Source organism: Peromyscus leucopus, chromosome 5, assembly GCF_004664715.2.
Source record: "Peromyscus leucopus breed LL Stock chromosome 5, UCI_PerLeu_2.1, whole genome shotgun sequence".
In the NCBI taxonomy this organism is placed as follows: domain Eukaryota; kingdom Metazoa; phylum Chordata; class Mammalia; order Rodentia; family Cricetidae; genus Peromyscus; species Peromyscus leucopus.
This window is the reverse complement of record NC_051067.1, coordinates 94937466-94961739: the sequence shown is the minus strand read 5'-3', so window position 1 is coordinate 94961739 and position 24274 is coordinate 94937466. Positions and strand designations below refer to the sequence as shown.

At 47.5% G+C, this 24274-nt stretch overlaps 1 protein-coding gene across 1 annotated transcript; it reads left to right on the top strand.

Annotated features, from left to right (window-relative positions):
• The first annotated feature begins 1 nt into the window (after window position 1).
• Mcm5 (minichromosome maintenance complex component 5) lies at window positions 2-22332 on the top strand. Its single transcript, XM_028854885.2, has 16 exons — window positions 2-326; window positions 496-622; window positions 703-831; window positions 6269-6441; window positions 8278-8433; window positions 9922-10088; window positions 11049-11220; window positions 12409-12520; window positions 14084-14227; window positions 14522-14587; window positions 14824-15000; window positions 16293-16405; window positions 17792-17920; window positions 18853-18995; window positions 20423-20550; window positions 21367-22332. Exons 1-16 carry the CDS (start codon window positions 160-162, stop codon window positions 21466-21468), a joined length of 2205 nt encoding a protein of 734 aa, XP_028710718.1. The 5' UTR covers window positions 2-159; the 3' UTR covers window positions 21469-22332.
• Window positions 22333-24274: the final 1942 nt, after the last annotated feature.

Genomic DNA, 24274 nt, shown 5'->3' with positions numbered 1-24274 from the left:
CGAACGCCGAGGCTGGTTTTTCCCGCGAAAGCCGGCCGTGTCTGGGAGGGCGCGGGGCGCTGTGCGCGGGCGGTGAGGGCGCCGAGCACGGTCTGGGAGGCCTGGGCGAGGCCAGGGAGACGAGCCGCCACCCAGCTCTGTCCGCACCCGGGTGCAGCCATGTCGGGCTTCGACGACCCCGGCATCTTCTACAGCGACAGCTTCGGGGGCGACCCGGGTGCCGACGAGGGCCAGGCCCGCAAGTCGCAGCTGCAGAGGCGCTTCAAGGAGTTCTTACGACAGTACCGCGTGGGCACCGACCGCACGGGCTTCACCTTCAAGTACAGGTGGGACGCCTGGCTGGGCAGCCCTCTGCAGGGCCGGAGGGTGGAGGCGTCCAGTGAGGGGCCGGGAGGGCCGGGGGCGGCGATGCCGAGTGAGGGCCGAGGCCGGGGGCGTGCCGACTGCCCGTTCTCACGGCGCGCTCCTGTCTCCCCGGCCTCCTGACCGCTGCAGGGATGAACTCAAGCGGCACTACAACCTGGGGGAATACTGGGTCGAGGTGGAGATGGAGGACCTGGCCAGCTTTGACGAGGAACTGGCCGACCACCTGTACAAACAGCCGGCCGAGCACCTGCAGCTGGTGAGTAGCACCCATGTCAGAGTCTCCTGAGGCCTGGCCCTCTCCCATCGCCAGCAGCTTATGCCTTTCCTCTTCTTCAGCTTGAGGAAGCTGCCAAGGAGGTGGCTGACGAGGTGACCCGGCCGCGGCCTGCAGGTGAGGAGCTGCTCCAGGACATCCAAGTCATGCTTAAGTCAGATGCCAGCCCATCTAGCATTCGGATTCTGAAGGTGAGTCTCTTGAGTGGCAAATCAGGGTGGCATGGCCGCTGTGTGGTGCAGAAGACTTCTAAGACAGGTAGCCTGGGGCACCAGATGTGTGACCCTGAGCAAGACACTTGACTTAAGTAAGCCTGTAAAATTACCTCAGTAGATTGATGTCCTAAAGGAAGGCAGAGTTCGATCTTGGAGAAACAGCAGTGACTTCCTATCCTTGGGGTGACTGAAAAACCAGTAAACACCATCTGTAACCGGGAGGCAGAGACAGGCAGATCTCTGAGGCCAGCCTGGTCTACATAGTGAGACCCTGTCTCAAAAAAAAAAAAAAAGACCAAAAGAAATGGGGGACACTGGCTGGCCATTGCTGAGAGGGGTGGAGAGTTGATAAAGAATACTTCTGAGGAAGTAATGTTGGAGCTGAAGCTGAATAATGTGTAGCCAGCCAGGTCAAAACCTGGAAGGACATTCCACCAGGCTCAAGGGACAGGTACAGAGGCACTGGGGCGACAGTGGTAGCCTGTTTGGAGGAATGGAAAGAAAGCAGTGCAGCTGGAGCCCCTGAGCTTGAATGTTGGTAAAAGAAGAGATGGGCATGTACATGTGTGTGGAGAGCACAGGATAACATGTGCGAGTCCACATCTCCTCCACATATGTGAGTGCCTGGAATTGAACTCAGGTACTTAGGTTTGGAGGCAAGCAATTGCCTTTACTTGCTGAGATATCTCACTGGCCCTGGTTCTGTTTTCTTTTTATGAGCCTGGGGATTAAACCCTGGGCCTTCTATGTCAGCCAGAGCACTCTTGAACACCAACCCTAGACCCCAATGCCTGAGTTCAAAAGATCCTTAGCTGCTATGTAGAAGAGGATTTATAATGTAGGCAGAAATGGAAGGAGGACATGAGAGTCATTGTTCTGTCTTAGGATTGTTGAGAATTAAAAGAACAGTGCGTGTGGCAGTGCATTGAGAGTAGTGTGGTGACGTCCAGCTGTCACCAGTCACTTGCTGTCACCTACCATTGTGCACTATACCCAAAAGGCTGTACTTACTTCATTTTGCTTGAAACTGTAGAGCTCTGTCTTTTGGAGTCCCTGTTAAGTTGTTCTTGGTTAGCAGGACAGAGTATCTTCTGCAAACAGCTCTAAGTCCTCTATGCAGTCTCTGGTGTTGATTTCTTGAGTCTCACGGTCTAGAACTGAACTGCATCTTAGGTTCTGCCTGTGTGATGGTGGCATTGCATTTGAGTAGGGGATTGCTGTTTCACAGGAAAGACAAGCTTGTCCCTCTTCCAGGGACAAGGCCATACACCTCTCCCACTCTGGGAAAGTACTGCAAATACTATAGAGCAGCAGTTCTCAACCTGTGGGTTGCAACCCCTTTGGAGGTCACACATCAGATACCCTGTATGTCAGATATTCACACTACAACCTAGCAAAATTAAGGTTATGAAGTAGCAACAGAGATAATTTTGTGGTGGTGGGGGTTGTCACCAAAACATGAGAAACTGTATTAAAGGGTTGTAGCATTGCAAAGGTTGAGAACCAGTGCTCTAGAGAGATTGCCCTGTTAGGATGGCTGAGACCTGGGGCTTCTTTTCCTCTGTGGTATTAGGGCTGGGATACCTGCACCCCTGTAATTTTTCAAAAAAATTGTGTGTGGATTGTTTAAGGGTTCTAATGTCTGGGTAGGACTTTGTGGCTCTAGAGGTGGCCACCCTCTCCTGTGTTTCTCCTTCGAACAGTTTTGGAAGGAGGGCCTAGTATGAATCTAGTCCCTTTGTTCCAGAAAAGCTTGGAATGGAAAGATGGAGAAAGGAACTTTGTTTGTTAATTATTTTAGATTTATTTACTTTATGTGTGTGAGTTTTTTGCCTGTGTGAACTGTGTAAAATTGTGTGTGTTGCCCATGGAGGTCAGAAGTTCCTCTGGAACTGGAATTACAGGATAGTTGTGAGTTACCATATGGATGCTGGAAACCAAACTTGGGACCACTGGAAGGACAGCCAATGCTCTTAATTAACTGCTGAGTCCACCCGCCCATTGTGAAAGACTTACCACATGCAGAAGTGCATAGAGAAAAGTGTAATGAGCTCCATATACTGTTACTAAGATTGAGTATTAATATTTTGTCTTGTTTCCTGCTTTTTCCGAAGATTTTTTTTTCTTTTTCTTTCTTTCTTTTTTTTTTTTTGAGACAGGGTTTCTCTGTGTAGCTTTGCACCTTTCCTGGAACTCACTTGGTAGCCCAGGCTGGCCTTGAACTCACAGAGATCCGCCTGGCTCTGCCTCCCGAGTGCTGGGATTAAAGGCGTGCACCACCACCGCCTGGCAATTTCTGAAGAATTTTAAGCTGAATATTGTGTATGCCCTTAATTATAGCGTTTGATAGGCCAAAGGCAGGATTACATATTTTCTGCCATTCTGGGCTGTATAGTAAGGTCTTATATTGTAAAACAAATAACCCAAAATAAACTTAAAGAAAAAAATGAATTTTTTTAAGTCAGGTTTCAGTACATTTTAAAAGACTAGTATGTCACAGAATATGTTGATAATCACAGGATGATTAAATGAGAAGTTAGCAAAGAAAAGGTTATTTGAATATCCTCTGGAATATCCTAATATGGTTGAAAACTAAGCAACATGCTTTTTTATTTTATGTACATTGATGTTTTGTCTGCATATATGTCTGTGGGAGGGTGTTGGATCCTCTGGAACTGGAGTTATAGACAATTGTGAGCTGCCACGTGGATGCTGGGAGTTGAACCTGGGTCCTCTGGAAAAGCAGCCAGTGAGTGCTCTTAACAGCTGAGCCATCTCTCCAGCCTCCAAAAATTACACATGGCATTTTATCCACATATACTTAAATATGCAATTTTTATTATATTTGTTTATTTTTGTGTGGTGCAATGTTGTGGTCAAAGGACAACATGAGGGAATCTGTTCTCTTCTTCATGAGGGTCCTGGGGATTGATCTCAGGAAGTCAGGCTTGGTGGCAAGTGCCTTCACCTGTTGAGTCATCTTGTTAGCACCCGCCCCCAGTGTGTAACTTTTAAAAAGGTTCCGTACATACTTAGTAAAATAAACCAAGAGTCCGTGACATCATTGAATGTGTAGTCCTAGATTCAATTTCATAGCTTGTGTTTCAGGAAGGACCAAATATTGTATTAAGCCGCTATGGATCTTAAGTCTCTTATTCCAGAACAACCTTCCTTGCACTTGTGAATGGAATTCCTTTCTCAGTCAGTAGCTTGTGGAAGAAGTTGGGCTGGTTGTTTTGTAGAAGGACATGTGACCTTGTAGATTTATCCTGTGGCCTGCTTGGCTGTATTGAAGCACATCTGTATTATTTTGAACCTGGATGTTGGTTCAAAGGTCTGGTTGCCTTCTAGTTTGACATACTGAGCAGAAATGTTCATGGGTGATGTTGTGCTACATCCTATCACTGGCATTCCCGTAGCCTCTTCATAGGTTAAGAGCCCCAGTTTTGTGCGTGTGTCCATTCTCTTATCTAGCCCCAGCTGCCCTGAGGTGGAGAAATGGTGGGGAGACTGTCCTAGTCCTGTAGACTCTGGTGAGGCTGCCACAGAAAGCACAGAAGGTGGGATAGTGTCTCACTGCACAGTGTAAAGATCTACAATTTAAATCTAAAGAGAATAGGATGAGAGTCCCTTGGTATTTGTCATCCAGCTTAATGATTAGTAACAGGCCAAGCTTTCTGTCTCTAGAAGGTTGTGGAGTTCTTTTTTTTTTTTTTTTCCAAGACAGTGTTTCTTTGTGTAGCTCTGGCTGTCCTGGAACTTACTCTGTAAACCAGGCTGGCCTCAAACTCACAGAGATCCACCTGCCTCTGCCTCCGAAGGGCCGTGGAGCTCTTGAAACAGGTCTGATCATAATGTCATTTCATCTGAAACTGTTAGCAATGTATATCCCTGAAAGATAAGGATTTTTGTTATTGTTGTTGTTTTTTTTTTTTTTTTTTTTTGGAGACAGGGTTTCACTGCGTGGCTCTGGCTGTCCTGGAACTCACTATGTAGACCAGTCTGGCTTTGAATTCAGAGACCTACCTGCCTCTGTCTCCTACCTGATGGTATCAAAGGTGTGTGCCACCATGCCCAGCTCAAGAAATCATTTTTTAAGGCATGACTAGAAGGCCCAACACAAATGAATATATTCTAAGAGACAGTTTACCTATTGGACTATTTTAAAACAATGCACCCAGGAAATTGGAATTTGCTCAGGAATCTCATACTGGGAAAAGAAAAGCTTGGACCAGCATTGGAAACTCTCCTCTCCGGGAAAGAGGCTTACATTATAGGAACAGTGGTGGGCCAGTGGTGGGTGGGACCACACACCTTGGTCAAGACTGCTTACATGGGCATAACCCTGGCTCTCTATTTAAACTGTTCTCATTTCAGGAGGTGGGGTTCCACTTTTTCCAGTGTGGTGTTGTTGAGTAAATCTCCCTTTTCTGTTTTTTACCATTAATTTGGCTATTTTAATTGTCTGTTTTAGGAGGGGTAGCTGAACCTGACTTCTTGGTATATATGTGTGACCCTAAGTTTGGTAACATGACCATAGTATCATCACACTTAAAAATGAGTGTTAGAAGCTGGGTGATGGTGGCATACATCTTGAATCCCAGGGCAGAGGCAGAGGAACTATTTATGAGTTCGAGGTCAGCCTGTTCTACAGAGCGAGTTCCAGGACAGGCTCCAAAACGACACAGAGAAATCCTGGCTTGAAAAAAAAATTGGTGTTAGTACTCAATGAGGTACAGTCATTAAGATGGGAACTCAGTACTTTTCAGGTGCGGTCGTTAAGATGGGAATTCAGTGTTAGTACTCAGTGAGGTACAGTCATTAAGATGTGAACTCAGTACTCAGTGAGGTGCAGTCATTAAGATGGGCACTCAGTGTTAGTACTCAATGAGGTGCAGTCATTAAGATGTGAACTCAGTACTCAGTGAGGTGCAGTCATTAAGATGGGAATTCAGTGTTAGTACTTAGTGAGGTGCAGTCATTAAGATGTGAACTCAGTACTCAGTGAGGTGCAGTCATTAAGATGTGAACTCAGTACTCAGTGAGGTGCAGTCATTAAGATGGGCACTCTCGGCTGACAAGGTCCATAGGTTCTGCTGACAGAACCTGAACTGGAACCAGGGGCTCTGTCCGTGTCTGTCCTCTGTGGCACAGCACAGGAAGTTCCTGTCAGCTGGGGCTCGGTCTTGTGGTTTTGTCTCCCCAGCCCCATGCCATTGTTCTGCAGGCCCCTGGAAGTGGGGGCCTGTGTCCCAGGCTCCTGACATTAGGTGGGTGCCCTGGAAAGTCTTGAGCTAAACTATGAGCCATGGCTGTGTCACCTCCTCCTGGACTTGTCCATGTCATTCCTCAGCACCTTCTCAGGTCTCCTGGTTCTCTTTAATCATCAAGCCTTCCCGTGTCTCTGTTACAGTCAGACATGATGTCACATCTGGTGAAGATCCCTGGCATCATCATTTCGGCCTCTGCAGTTCGTGCCAAAGCTACCCGTATCTCCATTCAGTGCCGCAGCTGCCACAACACCCTCACCAATATTGCTATGCGCCCAGGTCTAGAGGGCTATTCCCTTCCCAGGAAGTGCAATATGTGAGTGTATAACCAGAAGGGGCTCTGGGGAACTTGACCTGAATCACTTCAGGTTAAAAAGCAGACAGCCCTGGCAGGTGCTGCCTGTAGCTGTTTCTTACAGGACTCTGTGAAGGGCTGGGTAGCATTATATCCTTGGTCAGACAGGAGCTATGAACCAGGCACAGTGCTCTTTTTTTTAAATTTGTTTTTATTTTATGTATTTTATTTTATTGGTGTTTTGATATGGGTGTCAAGTCCCCTGGAACTGTAGTTACAGACAGGTGTGAGCTGCCATGTGGGTGCTAGGAATTGAACCCAGGTTCTCTGGAAGAGCAGTCAGTCCTCTTAACCACTGAGCCACCTCTCCAGACCTCGGCACAGTGTTCTTTCATGTGGTTGCCCCACCTTGATGTCCACACAGCCTATGTGGGAGACCCAAGGTTGGGGAGTAAACAGTCCAGAGGATTGAGCCTATATGGGATCTTGAGGGGAGGGGGTTCCTCTGTGTAGCCTTTGTTATTCTGTAGCTGGCCTTGAACTCAGAAATCTGCCTGCATCTGCTTCCCGAGTGTTGGGTGGCATGTGCCACTTCCTCCCGCCCATATGGAATCTTCTAAAGCAAACTAGACCCAGTGTGCCCACTGTACTGCCTGAGAAATGGCTGGACAACTTACAGTAATACAGCTTAGCGTATTGTTTCACTACAGTGGTAGAATGCATGGCCTTTCATTTCAGTTAGCAGAACTTAAAATAATTACTGTATGATTCTTTTTTTTCTCAAGACAGGGTTTCTCTGTATAGCTTTGGTGCCTGTCTGGGATCTTGCTCTGTAGATCAGGCTGGCCTTGAACTCACAGAGATCAGCCTGGCTCTGCCTCCCAAGTGCTGGGATTAAAGGCGTGCGCCATCACTGCCCGGCCTGTATGATTCTTAATAGTAGATGTTTGCTGACTACTATTTAATGAACCCTACTTGCATCCTGGCTGCTTTTGGCTTTCTCTTCTGGTTTCTTCTCCGCTTCCACATTGCTTGAGGCATACTGGCCTTGTCCTAGGCTGTTGCCTCTCCTCACCTGCAGCCACAGAGTAGCTTCTCCCTCTCCCCATGTCCCACCTTCACTGCTCCTCAGTCTGTTTTCCCTATCCAGGAGCAGGGGAGCTTGGCCCTTCCATAGGCTGCTTTGCATCTAGTGCACTTGTCTTCTCTGCCTAATGGTCTTCCCTCAGGCTGCCACATTGTTCCTGTCTCTTCTTCAGGCTCCTCACATGTCCTCTCACCGAAGGTGCCTTCCTGATCCTGTGCTTGCATTTGGTACATACATGACTGCTCACACTCTGACCTGCTTATTTGTATTGCATGCCATTATACTATGCAGATAGTTTTCAATCCTGATGGGGACTTAACTTCACAGACCAGGGACTTTTGGTTCACTTCTGTGTCTCCTCACCTATATTTGTTGAGTAGACTTATTGTATAGGCCTCAGAGTCTGAACCCTCAGAATGGTCTAGAGGTGATCTTTTCTCACTGGAAAAGATCCTTAACTGTGGATGGGGTTTAGTAAGGGATTTGATGATATAGCTCCTCTTTCACATGTGGGGACACTGAGACCTCATGAGGGAACTATGAGTGTGACTGCCACCTCAGTGTGCCATGGAGAAGCCAAGACTCCTGAAATTCTGACTTTGGATATAGCATCCTGCCATCACGGAAACTGTCCTTCCAGGCCTTTTCCCAAACTTATCCCAGCTCTGCCTGATATTGCTGCTGCATCCCAAAGCTGATTTCTTTGAATAGAGGAGCCCTGCCTTTGGGTTCTCAGGGTAGCTCTGGTGACTACTTCTTCCCCTGCCCAGGGATCAGGCTGGGCGCCCAAAGTGCCCATTGGACCCATACTTCATCATGCCTGACAAGTGCAAGTGTGTGGACTTCCAGACCCTGAAACTGCAGGAGCTGCCTGATGCAGTGCCTCATGGTGAGATGCCCAGGCACATGCAGCTTTACTGTGACAGGTAAGTTGGCGGGGGCCACTCAGGTGCAGCGTAGAGATCATCTGGAGCAGAGTGCAGGGTGGAGCTCTTGTGTCTGATGCTTCTCATTGACTTTGTCATCTCTTGTCTCCCATAGTTCACATGGCATGTCTACCCATATTTTACATGGGAACTGTAACTGAGTGAGGTCAGATGACTTTGTGAGAGGAACCGAGGTTGGGTCCTTTCAGTACACAGCAGGATAACCAACAGCAGTGCTAGCTCCTGCTCAGCCTGCTGTCCTACCCAGGCTTCCTGTTAAGAATCTGCCTGTGGGTTTTGTTGAGTAGTTATAAAATGACCTGGGGTAACAGGTCCCTGAGTGCTTACCCTGGGCTCATACACCTGAGGTCGAGTGCAGATATAAAGCTTTCTGGGGAGCAATGGACCCACAGTTGACAGTTTTATTGCTGGCAAGAATGTGCAGACTCAGAATCTTGGGAAAGGTACACCTTAAGCCTCAATTTTTTTTTTTTAAATCAGTAAAATGGGGGTCTGGACTATCTCATACTGCCTGAAATGTCTGAATGTCACGAGTTTAACACAATTCCTTAACTGTGTATTTACTAGAGTATTCTCTGAGTATCAAAGGGATTGAGAATCAAGGTGTGGAATATGTAGGAGGTTAATAGGACAGACAGTATGGGTGGTAGGAATAGTCCTGTGAAGCTGTGATTTGATAGTGTATAGGAACACCCCCCCCCACACACACACACAGGATATCTCTGTGTGTAGCCCTGGCTGTACTGGAACCTGTCAGTAGACTAGGCTGGCCTTGAACACAGAGATCCAGGTGGATCTCTGCCTCTGTATCCCAAGTGCTGGGATTAAAGGCGAGAGCCACCACTGTCCACACCTTTGTTTTTCTTACCTTGCTTGATTCCCAACAGCTGAGATAAGTCAGATTAAGTATCATCTCTTCAAGCTCAGAGAGGCATAGTGACTTCTCTTGAGTTCACAGAGCTACTCTCTGGTCCTTTAAGCCACACTGGTTCTGGGGAAATGTGGAGACTAGTAATCACTTACCATCTTGTTTCTAAAAGAGGTGACTAAAAATTTAGAGGCAGATTGACTTGGTTGAGTTCGGGGAGTGTGTCGTCAGAGGAAGACATGGAGAGTGGCTCTTGCAAGGAGTCTGGGAGGGTGTGAGGAGAGACTGTCCCCTAAGGAGGCAAAAATGAGACACCAGTTAAGCCTAGTCACAGATAAAATGGAGCTAAGGCTTCTAAAGGCTGGGCTCCACTGGCACAACATGTGGCCTGAGTTCAGAGTCAGCCCAGTATCATAAACACTGTATTCACCATCCAGACAGATGTGGGTGGGTAGCAGAGTGGGGAAAGTCCCTTCCTCTAGGCCTGTGAGGATTGAGCCAACTTGATAGTGATGCCTGGGGTGGAAATGCTAAGCTGACCACACTGTCACCCCTGGATTTCACTTGCTTTTCTTTATCCTTTCTTGCACTTTTCTCAGGTACCTGTGTGACAAGGTTGTTCCTGGGAACAGAGTCACCATTATGGGCATCTATTCCATCAAGAAGTTTGGATTGAACTCTAGCAAGGGCCGGGACAGGGTGGGTGTGGGCATCCGGAGTTCCTATATCCGAGTCCTGGGCATCCAGGTGGACACAGATGGCTCTGGTGAGTTGCTCAAACCATTAGGATATACTTTTCTTTTTCGTGGTAGGGCTGAAACCCAGAGCCTGGTACATACCAGGCAAATATTCTACCACTGAGCTATACTCCTAATCCCATGGTGTTTATTTTTATAGTAAGCAAAAAACAAAAACAAACAAACAAAAAACCCATTAACCAAAATGTATGTATTGGTATAGTTGTGGCTCCTGCTTTAGGGTTGTTGCCTAAGTGCATCTTTGAGTTGCATGACTCAGTGCAGTAAATGTGATGTGGTGTGTGCTGTGCTGCATCTCAGTAGCTAGAGAGGAAAGAAGTGAACTAGGGTTGAACAGTCAGGATGTAGTTGAAGAAAGAGCCCCTAAGGGACAGTATCTGACACTGAACTGCTTGAGTCCATTGAGGTACTGAAAAGGAGCTAGAGCCTTGTCAGAAGGCTTCCTCTATCAGGTGTGTCAGCACTGGCTTTGAAGGGTGGAGGTGTTATGGAGAAGGGCCTTTTAAGCAAGAGGAGAGCTGGTGGGAACTCAGGCCTTGTGGGAGTTGAAGTAACTGGGTCTCCAGTAGGAGTTGAGAGCTCATGTTTACACCCTGGGGCAGTGGGAGCCACCTGGGCTAGAGTGATGGAGTTCTGAGATGTTTTCTCTATGTATCCCTGACTGTCCTGGAACTCACACTGTAGACTAGGAAACCTAGTGCTAGGATTAAAGATGGGTACCACCACTGCCCACCCATGATCTGGCCTTCTGATTGTTTAGAACCTTCTCTTCCTCACTGGACCCTTGAGATTTAGAAGACGGGGGTAGTTCTGTGCCCCAACTTTCCTGAGTGAGACTGCCCTCCTGGTGCTGAGGGCCCTGTGTGAGTGTGTTGAGGTGGTGAGGAGGTTCCTGATCTAGGGCTAGGCCCAGCAGTAGGCTGGAGGAAGATGCCTTTTGCTCACTATGCACCTGTCTGCCCTTCTAGGCCGCAGCTTTGCTGGGTCTGTCAGCCCACAGGAAGAGGAGGAATTTCGTCGCCTGGCTGCCCTCCCCAATATCTATGAGCTCATCTCCAAGAGCATTTCCCCCTCCATATTTGGGGGCATGGATATGAAGAAGGCTATAGCCTGCCTGCTCTTTGGGGGATCCCGGAAGAGGTGAGGGGCCTGGGAGGAGGGTATTGATGACAGGGCTGCTGCAGGAGAACATCTGTGTTGACCTAGTGCTCTTTCATGTCTCCCAGGTTCCCTAGCCTGCTGGCATGGGGACCACAGTGGGAAAGCATTGGGCTAGGACCAAGGATTTGATCTCTGCTCTTGACTGTGTGGCTTTGAGTGAGAGATACCACATTGAAACAAAGTTTCTATGTATGAATAAGACATGTGAAACACCTGACACTTAGAAGGTGTCATATATCCTTTTTTGTTTTGTTTTTGTTTTTCTTTTTTCAAACAATTTTTTTTTTAATGTTTTTTTCTCATATAGTCAGGCTGCCCTTGAATCTCATGGTCCACCTGACTCAGTCTCCCAGATTCTAAGATCCAGGTTTCCTGTGTCCTTTTAAAACTCTAAAATAATAGAGCTGCAGACAGTAGCAGCAATGAGAGTGTACTAGTGGATATTGTTTAATACACCTTTTGTATGTATTTATTTATCATGTATATAGTGTTCTGCCTGCATATATGCCTGCAGGCCAGAAGAGAACAACAGATCTCATTATAGATGGTTGTGAGCCATCATGTGATTGCTGGGAATTGAGCTCAGGACCTCTGGAAGAGCAGCCAGTGCTCTTAACCGCTGAGCCATCTCTCCAGCCCTCAAAGCATTCTTGTAAGTGCTTAATGTGTCCTGAACCCAGCCATGTCCTCTCAGCCTCTAAGGATGTTGCTGTTATGTCCATTTCATAGATGAGGAAACTGAGGCACAAAGAATGAAGGGACTTGCTCCAGGTACCAGGTTGGGCTGGATCCTGCCCTGTAGGGCTATTCTCTGCAGTGTGCATATCCCTCAGGTGTGCCTTCTCCGCTCCACATCCCCACAGCTGGGAGGAATGAATGCAGTGTGCATAGCCCTCTGTGCCATTTCCTTTACCTCTCTGCCTGGGAAATAAGCCTTGCCCTCCAGTGTCAGGCTAGGACAGAACTGGGTGTGAACATGTTTCTGGGCCAAACTGTCATTTCCACCTGTTCTGAGACTCTTAGATGACCAACCCACACAAAGCCAGGGGTGGTGATGTGTAACTGTAATCCTAAAATCTGGAAGACTGAGGTGGGAAGATCGTGAGTTCAAGGACAGCCCTTAAATAGATGCTTACTCTTTGTTTTCCATCTGCCTCTTGTCGTTAGGCTCCCTGATGGACTCACTCGCCGGGGTGACATCAACCTGCTGATGTTGGGGGACCCTGGCACAGCCAAGTCGCAGCTTCTGAAGTTCGTGGAGAAATGCTCTCCCATTGGGGTAAGTGGCTGGGGACAACTTTCTCCCTGGCTTGGATGTCCCAGCAGGGAAGAAGGCTGGACATCCATGAGATCTTGCTCAACCAGGACCTCTTCCTCATGAATATCTTGACTGTTGTGAGGATGGCAGAGGGGGTGTGAAAAGGGGCAACAGGTGTGTAGGTTAGGGGTAGGTGGTAAGAGCTTTGGACTGAGTCAGGCCTAGTTTGTTTCTCAGCCTGGCAGTAGTCACGTGGACTTCAGAGAGGTAGCCTAGACCCCCTGAGCCTGTCTCTTTGCTAAATAATGAGAACGTTAAGGCTGATGATAATAGCTGGTATAAAGAAGGGCCGGATGCTTCCTGAAGTGCCTGCCAAGGTTTTACTCATTTAACTGTCTCCTCATGGGTGTTGCCACCCATGTTACGCATTAGAGGTAGGAATGAGCAATAGTGTCTTGCTCAAAATCCCACTGCTGGGGAACTTAAGAACAAGGTTCAAGCCAATGTGTCCAATGACCCAGGTGCCCTGGGTCTGGGAGGATCAGGGTAAGGCTCGATGTGATGACTGGTCAGTGGTCTGAAGTGGGAGGTGGTGGTTTTAGATGGAGAGGAGGTGTGGTAAACTTAGGGCACTGTCCCATAGAAGTACTATGGCCTGAAATGTGAGTTCTGTCATTTAAATCTTGTAGTAGTCATATTTAGGAAGTAAGAATAGGTGAAAATAACTTGTATAATCTGTTTAATTACAGTTCAATGTAAATAGGTATAACAAGAAATCCATGGGAGTCTGCTTAAAGGGTAAAAGAAATTAATTAGGAAAGAAAACTCACCAAACAGAATAGGAGAATCTACACAGGGTCCTGGAAGGCTGAGGTTCTGTCCCACGCTGTTCTGCCGCCAGAGTCAATCCGCACCATCCAAGCCCACGAGGGAGAGAAGAGAGGCTTGTATGTGCCTCTCTAGTCTAAAGGGTAGCCCTGAGGCCATGCCCCAGGGGCTGGTACTTCAAGGTCATAGGGTAGAACATATATCCACTACAAATAGGTTTTTTTCAATGTAGATGGAACCCAAAATCTTGTGCATACCAGGCAAGCACTTTATTACACTAAACTGCATCCCAGGCCTACTATAAACAAGTACTTGGCATTCTCTTTATTACAATCTGATCTGAGTATGTCTCACTTATATACAAGCATCTCGGATAGGTCCTGTATTTAAAGGGGTCTGTAGCATGTAGCATACAAGTCTTCACAGATGATGGACTCAGGGTAGAGGCAACCTGTGAGCCAGGAGTTCCCAGCCTCGAGGCCTGCTTTTGAAATATGTCCTTTTCTGGGTCTAAATGTTTATGTCACAGGGCTATGCTGTAGTTCAGGTGAAACATTTCCCTTCCAAAGAGACTCATATGCTAGGCTGAGGCCCAGGATGGCCTCTCTTTCCTTTCAGAAGAAAGAATCTTCAGTTGGGCCTTGAGTTCTGTGCTATATAGCCAGCTTTACAGTGTGATGTGGAGAAGTCAGCCGTGTGGGCTCTTGACCTTTGGGGCTAGCACTAGGTGCTAACGCCTCTCCTCTCTTTACCAAGGTGTACACATCTGGAAAAGGTAGCAGTGCTGCTGGCTTGACTGCCTCAGTGATACGGGACCCCTCATCCCGAAACTTCATCATGGAAGGTGGAGCCATGGTTCTGGCCGATGGTGGGGTTGTCTGTATTGATGAGTTTGACAAGGTGAGTCTTCTAGTTACAGGACTGAGGTATGGCCTCAGGTGTGCTAGCACACACTACTTCTGAGAGACTTGTATGTAGTTCTTGTGCCCATTATTCTGGGGTAACTTAGGATAAGTTGCTTTACCTCTCTGAGATACTCTGGAAATTGGAGAGAGTGAAAGCCAAGCTCATGTGATTGTCTACAATTGGCTGACCTAACGTCTGTACTGTGGAATGGTAGCAGTTCCTAGTTATTCTCCTGCCACTCTCCACTGTCTGGGTAAGGGTTCTGATAGACATGTCTTTCCAATGTAGATGCGGGAAGATGACCGTGTGGCAATCCATGAAGCCATGGAGCAGCAGACTATCTCCATTGCCAAGGTGAGTAGCCCTTCCATCCTTCATCAATCCAGCCTGGTGGTCTTCAGGCTGCTCTGATGGATGTACCGAGTTCTGTTTGCCTAGGACTGTGCTAGCAGCAGCAGGCCTGGGAAACACATGCATGCACGTAGTGTATGCATATGGGTGTATGTATGTGTATGATCATGTGTGAAGAAGGAGAGTCCTGTCCCAGGATTGTTGGTTATCTCTTCCCTATATTCCCCTTTCCATCTCAGGCTGGGATCACTACCACCTTGAACTCTCGCTGCTCTGTTCTGGCTGCAGCCAACTCAGTGTTTGGCCGATGGGATGAGACAAAAGGGGAGGATAATATTGACTTCATGCCTACCATCTTGTCCCGATTTGACATGATCTTCATTGTCAAGGATGAGCACAATGAGGAGAGGGACATGGTATGTCTTGGGCTGGGCTGGTGGCTCCAGTGGTTTCATGGTCCTGGGGTTGAACAAGAGATTTTGCCAGGGAAATGCTGGTGCTCAGATAGGCTATGAGTGGGAAGCACATGAAATGACTGTTAGTGGCTTGCAGAGTACTGGAGAGGAACCTGGAGTCCTGTGACCTACTTCTGCCTCAAGGGAGATGCTGTGTGATTTTAAGCAAGAAGTTACCACTGAGCTTTAACTCCCCACCCTGTTAGTAAATTTCTGAAAGAAAATAGTTAATGGAATTTGGTAAGGTCATAGGTTTAGTGTGCAAGTGGAATTTAGTAAGGCCATAGGTTTAGTGTGCAAGTGGAATGGATTGTTGGCCCAACTATGTCTGTTTCTGTTTCATTCTCAGGCAGTTACTCTGTGATGGTGTCTTAGGTTTTCTGTTGCTGTGAAGAGACTTCATGACCACAACAACTCTTACAAAGGAAGACATTTAATTGTGGGGGCTTAGAGTTGAGAAGTTTAGTCCATGGTCATGATGGGAAGCAAGGCAGCATTCAGGCAGGTGTAGTGCTAGAGAAGGAGCTGAGGGTTCTACATCTTGACTCACAGGCAACAGGAAGTGATCTGAGACACTTAAGTGTGGCTTGAGCATATATGAGAACTCAAAGCCTTCCTCTGCAGTGCAACACTTCTTAGTAGTGTCACTCCCTTTGGGGGCCATTTTCTTTCAAACCACCACAGATGGTAAAGGGTGGCCAGGCTGAGGGGTTCAGGCCTGTACTTTCATTGGAGGCTAAGATACAGGAGAATTGCAAGTTCAAGTCCAGCTTGGGCAACTTAGACCCATATCTCAAAATAAGCAAAGTAAAAAAAACAACTGGGGGATTTTGTTCAGTGGCAGAGTAAGGGGTCCTTAGCGTGTAAGGGGTCCTGGCGCAATCCAATGTATCAGTAGAGTTAGTAAACGTATTCAGCTTGTTAGCTAGTGATTTAACTGTCCCTAAAGGAAGAGGAAGCCTTTTCCAGTAGTTCTAGTAGAAGTCCCGGGATGGACTCCCATTGGCTTGGGTATGTCCAGTGTTCCACCGCCAAGACAGGATTTCTGTGTGTAGTCCTGGCTATCCTGGAATTCACTGTGGACTGGCTTAGCATCAGGCTCAGAGACCCATTGCCAGCTCCATGTCCATCCTTAAGTAGGTACTTGCCCACAGTAGACAGGCCACGGGGACTGGAGCAGAAGCACTCAACACATCATTTCTGACCTGTCTGCTCAACCTGTGGGCTGACCCAGGATTCCCTCTGCTCCTTAGATGCTGGCCAAACATGTGATCACTCTGCATGTGAGCGCACTGACACAGACACAGGCTGTGGAGGGTGAGATCGACCTAGCCAAAATGAAGAAGTTCATTGCCTACTGCCGAGCGTGAGTGCTGGAGAAGACCCTGTTGGGTGACATCATGGGCTTCGTGGGTGAGGGGCGCAGACCTGTTCTGCTCCTTACCTGGCAGCTATGTTCTGAACTTTGTTCTGCTCTCATCTACCACTGTGACCCACTCCATGAGTGTAAGGTTATTTGTTTCAAAGTTATCGTTGTGGAGCCCACAGCAATGGGCAGGTTGCCCAAGCTTTCTGATCCTCAAGTCTCCCAAGGTTGATATTTTATTTTATTTTTTTAATTTTTTTTTGGTTTTTCGAGACAGGGTTTCTCTATGTAGCTTTGCGCCTTTCCTGGAATTCACTTGGTAGCCCAGGCTGGCCTCAAACTCACAGAGATCCGCCTGCCTCTGCCTCCCAAGTGCTGGGATTAAAGGCATGCGCCACCACCGCCCGGCCTTTATTTTTTAAATATTTATTTATTATGTATATAGTGTACCGCCTGCATGTATCCTTGCAGGCCAGAAAAGGGCACCAGATCTCATAGATGGTTGTGAACCACCATGTGGTTGTTGGGAATTGAACTCAGGACCTCTGGAAAGAGCAACCAGTGCTCAACCTCTGCGCCATCTCTCCAATCCCTGGTTGATGTTTTATAAGGACTGCTCAAGATGATTAAATTCTTGGCATCTCCCTGAACTAGTCACTGCTCAGGATTACAGCTGTAACTGTCACCAGAACCATGCATATGATTTCTTCTTTCCTAAGCATGGTTCTCTTTTTTTTGGTATATAAATGATATAGATATAGATAGCTTGTCTGAGGCTGTATGTAGGAAGTAGTGGGAACAGACCAGTGTACCTGCCCCAAAGGTTGTATGCTCTTAACCTGGTTCAGATTCTCAGTGTTGGTTGTCTTTGAAAGGGCTAGGCCCTAAAGACAGGGCACTGGTTGATCATAGCAGCTGAGTGGGCTCCCAGTTCACACACCTCTGCCAGAGAGAGTGGGCATCATAGCCTGGTGGTTCCTGTGTGTTTGAGCTTTGGGAAGCCTTGGGGGACATCGTCAGTTTTCTTATCTTAAATCAGGGAGGTGGAGAGGAGGAGCTGGAGACTGCTGAGAAGCGTGCTCCCTGGTGGGCCTCCTGCTGCTGTGAAGCCTCAGTGCTGAAGGAATGTATACCTGGTGGCTGGACTGTAATCAGCAGCAGGAAGAGGAGTTTTCAGCACATCTGCTCAGACTCCTGACCCGCTTTCTCAGAGAGATGCCATGTAGATCTCTGACACCTGCTCATAGCCAGGCCAAGTTTCTCTGTCTTTCAAATGGCTTGCCAGCAGGAAACTGATGTAGGAACATTCATGTCTGCAAGCCAAACAGGCCTGGGGACAGGGAGATTCCTTCATGGTCTCACTCTAGTTCACTCTGCAATCTGCAGAAGATGTGGCCCTCGGCTGTCGGCAGAGGCAGCAGAGAAGCTGAAGAACCGCTATATCATCATGCGGAGTGGGGCCCGCCAGCATGAGAGGGACAGCGATCGCCGTTCCAGCATCCCCATCACTGTGCGGTGAGCAAGTGGGCCTCATCTCACAGAGTAGGGCCAGTTGGCCACTGCCATCCTCATAATCCAGGCCCAGGGTGGGTGGACAAGGGGGCCTCTGGGAGTGTGTGCTCTGGCCTCCTAATTATCTATCTGTCTTTGTTTGAGTCTGGGGGTGACTGGGTGGGCCTCACTTCTATAGTTGACCTGGCTTCCCTCTCTGAGAGGCAGATTGAAGTGAGGGGAGGACCCTGTCCTGGGAGGTAAGCAGGGCCTCTGTTCTAGCCTCTGGCCAACTGTGTAACTACAAGGAAATTGATTTTCACTGTGTTTCAACTTTTTTTTATATTTGTCCCGCTAGGGTAGTGCATTTGTAGACAAAATACTGAATAAGAGCTAGGGTCTACCTAAGCTGAATTTTGCCTCTAGCATTGATTAGTTACAAATAGATTTGGCTGTGTATAATGAAACCCAAAGAGTAGCTTACATTGGAAATTTATTTTCATTATGAAACTTTGGGGAATAGGTAGTTTATAGTGGTTTTTCAGAGCTGTCAGGCTGGGTTCCATTATGTCCATCATTGCCAACCTTTCAGTCCCATATGGTTCCTGAAGTTCCAGCTGTTATTTCCATATTTGGGTATCAAGAGAGGCAGAAGGACATGCTTTTTAAAGGACACTTCTGACATTGTCATATGATGCATGGATTTAGATCCATTGGCCACATTTTGGTCACATAGACACATCTTGACCAAAGAGGCAGAAAATATCCTTTACTAGGCAGCATGTGCTGGAATAAAAATTGGGTTCCAGTTCTAAGAATATAGGGTAATAGATAATGGGCATAGCAGTATCCAGCAATCTCCCCTAAAGTTCTAACTACCTTGACCATGCTCCTTCTTGGAAGATCAGGGGAGGAGAAGTGGACTGAGGCTTTTGAGTGTTCTCTCATTCCAACAGGCAGCTGGAGGCTATTGTGCGCATCGCCGAGGCCCTTAGTAAGATGAAACTGCAGCCTTTTGCCACTGAGGCTGATGTGGAGGAGGCTCTGAGGTTATTCCAGGTGTCTACATTGGATGCTGCTTTGTCTGGCAATCTGTCAGGTAAGTGCTAGGCTGTAGTCTTGACCCTAGGGTAGAGATTTAGTTAGCTGGTGGCCTGCAGGTGCTGCCTGGATATGCTTTTTTTTTTTTTTTTTTTGTTTTTTTGAGACAGGGTTTCTCTGTGTAGCTTTGCGCCTTTCCTGGGACTCACTTGGTAGCCCAGGCTGGCCTCAAACTCACAGAGATCCTCCTGCCTCTGCCTCCCAAGTGCTGGGATTAAAGGCGTGCGCCACCACCGCCCGGCCTGGATATGCTTTTGATAATAGCCTTGTCCCTACTTCTCCCTTGGCTATTTTCACTATTATGGGAACTACTCCCTAGACTTCTTGAGCTAGTTCATTAAGAGTAATTGTAGGCCTGTCACTAGTGAAGAATGGCTGTCTCCCTTCTTTGTTGAGCTCAGAATTGTTGTCAAGTTTCCCAGTCCGTGGCCTCATTTTTCTTAAAGCCACATTTGGGACACCAGGCTGTCAGTCCTTCCCATCGTGGAGATGAGACGTACACAGAGCTTCCGTGGTGCCTCGGTCACCCGTCTTAGTGGAACACAGACACAGGCCTGTTGGCCCCTGAGCCCTGATGTCTGCTGCCTGCTTTCAGCCAGTCTTCTGAGACTGGTGATATGCAGGCCTCTTCAGAGTTAGGTCCACCCCGATGCAGCAGGGATTCTGGCTTAGCATTTGCTAGTCACTGTCTAGGTGCCAGAGCTATAAGCAAGCCGTTCCTGTCCTACCCATTCCATAGGCTTTCTTACCTTTCTTGGTGAGATACAGTGAAGAGGTAGGTATAGGTAGTGAAAGGAATGGGGGGCAGTGGTGACACCTGGGCCAGGTATGTTGGAGAAGGAATGATATCCCATCTGGTGAAGATTATAAGCTTTTCTCTTACCCAGGACTTCTCATGAATGGCACCTCCTAGATTTGGACCCCAGTGGGCCCTGCCTTCCCTCCCTTCTTGCTCTGTAACTCAAAACTTCTACTGTGCATGATGGTGCAGAGGCAGGAAGATCTTTGAGTTTTGAGGCCAACCAGGGCTATACAATGAGACCTTTCCTCAAAAATAAATAAACCAAATCAAACAAAACTCTGCTTCTGTCAGAGCTTTTTTTGTGGCTAATCCTGTTGCCTCAGTGTGTGTGGCCCATAGGGCCTCATGGTACCTGGCTCTCAATTATCATGGTGGCGTTCTCTCTGCCACCTGGCGCTGATGGCGTCTGTTGCATTCCCCTCTGCCTAGAGCACTCTTCACCATATTTCTTGGTTCTCACTTCCCTGGTGAGGCCCCCACTGTCACCTGATGCACTGTTCTGTCTTTAATTTTCTCTCTGAGGCCTGGTTCAGGCCACTCTACTTAAAGGCTCTTATTTCTCTGGCCTGCCCAGTATGGATGAACTGGGGTCTCTAATACCCAACTCTATTGTACTCTCACAGGGGTGGAGGGCTTCACTACCCAGGAAGACCAAGAGATGTTGAGCCGCATTGAGAAGCAACTCAAGCGCCGCTTTGCCATTGGCTCCCAGGTGTCTGAACACAGTATCCTTCAGGACTTCACCAAGCAGGTGAGCCTTCCTAAACATGGGAGGCCTGTAAGCCATGCCAAGTATATAGAGGGTGTTCTGCTGGTTCCCTTGGTCTGCATTCTGTGCTCAACAGTGGGGTGCTGGAGTGGGGGTGTTTGAGTCACCATTCCTTCCCTAGAAACTGCTACAGTTGGGGTTGACTATTTATATATCCCATGAAGTGGGAAAGGTAGAAGCCGGGTCTGGAGAAACCACTATCTAATTTCCCCATCTCTTAGTCTTTCCCTTATTGCTTGGCTCCTTAAAGGGTAGGGAGCCAAGAACCAGATGAATGAGCCTTGTAGCCCATTGGGCAGAGGGCTACTGATCCCATGCAGAGGAGATACTGTTTTTGGATGCCAGGAAGAACCTGTACCCTTTAAAATCATGAGAATAGCCCTGGTTCTTGGCTTCCTTCCCATGTATACTCTCAGTTTACTCCTGGAAATAATTTACACAGTAGCTGTACTGGACCTGCTCTATAGGTGAGAAGATCAGCATTTACTTAGACTGGGGCTGGAGTAGGTTTGGTTTCTAGGGTCACGGGGACTTAAGTGCTAGCTCACTTAGTTGCTATATGACCTGTTTTTTCCTCGGTAAAATGAGATAATTCCTAATACTGGTTACGTAAAGTTGATGTAGGACTTGCCTGGTACACAGGAGGCCTCCTTACGAAGGATAGGCCCTTCTGAAGTCAAGGGAGAATGAAGGTAGAAGCTTTTTTTCTGTTGTAAAGTTGTCTATGAGCAAAGGGGTTCATGGGCTCCCTTGGGTCCTGATGATTCACCCCTGTATCTCTTCTGTTCCCTCTTACAGAAGTATCCAGAGCACGCCATCCGGAAGGTGCTGCAGCTCATGCTGCGCAGGGGTGAGGTCCAACACCGCATGCAGCGCAAGGTGCTCTACCGCCTCAAGTGAGCCTGCCGCCCACCAACCCTCAGACCTGAATGCTGCCGCTCAGTCGTTGTTCTTGCACTTCTGCCCACCTCCATCAGGAGGAGGATGTCCTGCCTCACCGCCTCTGACTGCGCTCTGCGGTGCATCTGCAGCCCCTGGAAATGTGCTTGGTCTGTTGGCCTTATATACTCTGTTTGGGTGTCTGAAGGCTTTGCTGTAGGTACCTAGTCCCTGTCCTGTCTCCTCAGTAAGATAGGTCTGGAGCAGGAACAGGCTCTTTATAGGTAGACAGGTCTATACATTGGCTCCTGGACTGCCTGACTGCCAAGCTTCTTCATGTGTTCAGAGGAAATAAATTAAGTCTTCGGCTGCTAACAGCAATGGAGTCAATGTGACCGTGGTTCTGTGTGAAGTGTGGCGTTGACTCGGCTTTCTCCAGCAGCGCCTGATGTGAGAACTGGATCATTCACTAAGCCTATCTGTGCCTCAGTTTCTTAATCTGCAAACAAATTTAACATTGCCTCACAGGGTTGAACTTGAGCTCAGTGAGTGAGTGACTCAGTGAAAACTTAAGTAGGCTGCAGTGTAGAAAGCCTCCGGTGATGTTTAGGATTTTATTTATAGCAAAGTGGGCTAGGTGAGTTTCTGAGCCCTCCATGCTGTGTATCCCTGGGAAAGGAACCAGACTTCAGGTTTTATCGGTAACAGAGCTGGGAGGACCCGACCCAACTCCAGCATAGAAGGAAGTACTGGGAAAGCATTGTTAGAGGAAGATGCCTCAGCACTTGAATTATCAAAATGCCACAGAGTTTTGTTATGCTTTTAGAAATCTAGAATTCACAAAATTAAGGAAAGGTGAATGAAATAAAGGATCTGTTATATAAAGTGTGTTTATAAATGGGAATCATCAGATGAATTGAGCAGTGCTGAAGAAACACTTGAGTCACTGACAGTAAGCCACTGTAGGAGTGAAGCTGCTGAAAACAGGTAGTGCAAACAAGCCTTCTCATAGTGTGTCCTGTGCTGAAATCGCTGCTGCTTGAGGTATTTGCCTCTTTTGTATGCCTCCTGGAAATGTGCTTGCTCCTGACTCGTGTTCTGAGTCAGGATTGATCTGCAAACTTGGAACCAAGTGCGCTTGTCTGGAAGGCGGGCTTGGTGAGAGCATTTTATCAGGGATGCTTGAGGCCTTGAGTAGAATGCATGGACATGTTGGCCTGCAGAAGTGGTTGGTTGAGTGGAAAACACCAGTATGGTACCCATTTCTTAGTAGACCATTCCTGGCAGGCACAGTACTAAGGGATAAATAAGCTTGACTTGCAGGGAATCAGGGAGCGCTTAGGGAGTGTGCAGCATTATGAGGAAAAGTGGCCAGGAAAATTCCTAGGGATTGGGGGTTAGTTGGTTTCTGGATCCTAACCCTTAGTTCTCCAAGACACTGGCCTGAGCTGATGTGGCCAAGCAACTGTAGCCCTGCACATATGGCCAGGATAGTCTGAACCTCCACTGTCCCCACCTCTTTTCCCATGTCCCCATGATCCTCTGTGTAGTATTTGAAGCGGTGCTCTGATGACTTAGCCAAGGAGAGCGTCGGCCCTGTTCCCTGCTCCCTCCTGTGCTAAAAGGGGCTGGCTTTCATTGCTTCTGCCAGCAGCTTGATTTTCACCTTTTCTTACCTTGGCATGCTTGGGCCTCCTGGTGATATAGATGTAACCAACCGTCTTATTAAATAAGAAACACAGAAACAATGTAAAAGAGAAAGCCGAGAGGTCAGAGCTCAGAGCTAAAATCTCACCCTTCCTCCTGCTGTCCCAGCTTCGCGAAAAGAGACCTACTTCCTGTCGGTTCGTTTTTTTATAGTATGTTGTTCTGCCTTCTCATTGGTTGTAAACCCAAACACATGACTGCCTCGTCACTGTCTGAATGTACAGCCCCCTAGGTCTTAAAGGCATATGTCTCCAATGCTGGCTATATCCCTGAACACACAGAGATCTTATGGGATTAAAGGCGTGTGCCACCACCGCCACACTCTTGCTATGGCTCTAATAGCTCTGACCCTGAACACACAGATATCTATGGGATTAAAGGCGTGTGCCACCGCCGCCACACTCTTGCTATGGCTCTAATAGCTCTGACCCCCAGACAACTTTATTTATTAACATACAATCAAAATAATAATTCAGTACAATTAGATTACCACAACATGGTGATATAGACATTGCCCAAGATATAGACATTTCATATTCCTGGTTGATCTTTCAGCTTAAATATTATTTGTCCTTAGCCATATGTGGTGATTCCCCTGCAGACTTTACAGAAGGCAGGGAAAAACAATCCACGAAGAAACAAGAATGGAACTCGGCTCAGCTTGATTTTTATTGTAACAGGGGCTGGACCAATACTGTCTGGCCCAGATATTTTATTTTAGTCATATTTAAGCACAACACAATTTTGAAAAGAAGTATTCAGATAACAACTCAGTCCCAGTGCACAACAATTAAGACATGTTTACATTGAGATTCCTTACAAAGTACATCTGATTTCTTGGGTACTGTTGACTCAGTACCCAAGATTGAGAGTCTAGGGAGTTCGTCTGAGGTAAACATAATGCCTGTGGGTGTTAAGATTGGCCTGGCCCTAAGATAATGTAGAAGTCACCTGGGTTGTTTTAAAGCACAAGTGACCTCATAAGAGTGGGCTTTATGCTGAGCGGTGATGCAGGTCTATGATCCCAGCACTTGGGAGATAGGGGCAGGCAGATCTATGAGTTTGAGGCCAGCCTACAAAGTGAGTTCCAGGATAGCCAAGACTTAATACAGAGAAACCC

Coding starts and splice junctions, on each gene's coding strand:
- Mcm5 (XM_028854885.2), top strand. CDS start 160: ATGTCGGGCTTCGACGACCCCGGCATCTTCTACAGCGACAGCTTCGGG. Junction 832..6,268: donor CTAGCATTCGGATTCTGAAG/GTGAGTCTCTTG, acceptor TCTCTGTTACAG/TCAGACATGATGTCACATCT. Junction 16,406..17,791: donor TTCATTGCCTACTGCCGAGC/GTGAGTGCTGGA, acceptor TGCAATCTGCAG/AAGATGTGGCCCTCGGCTGT.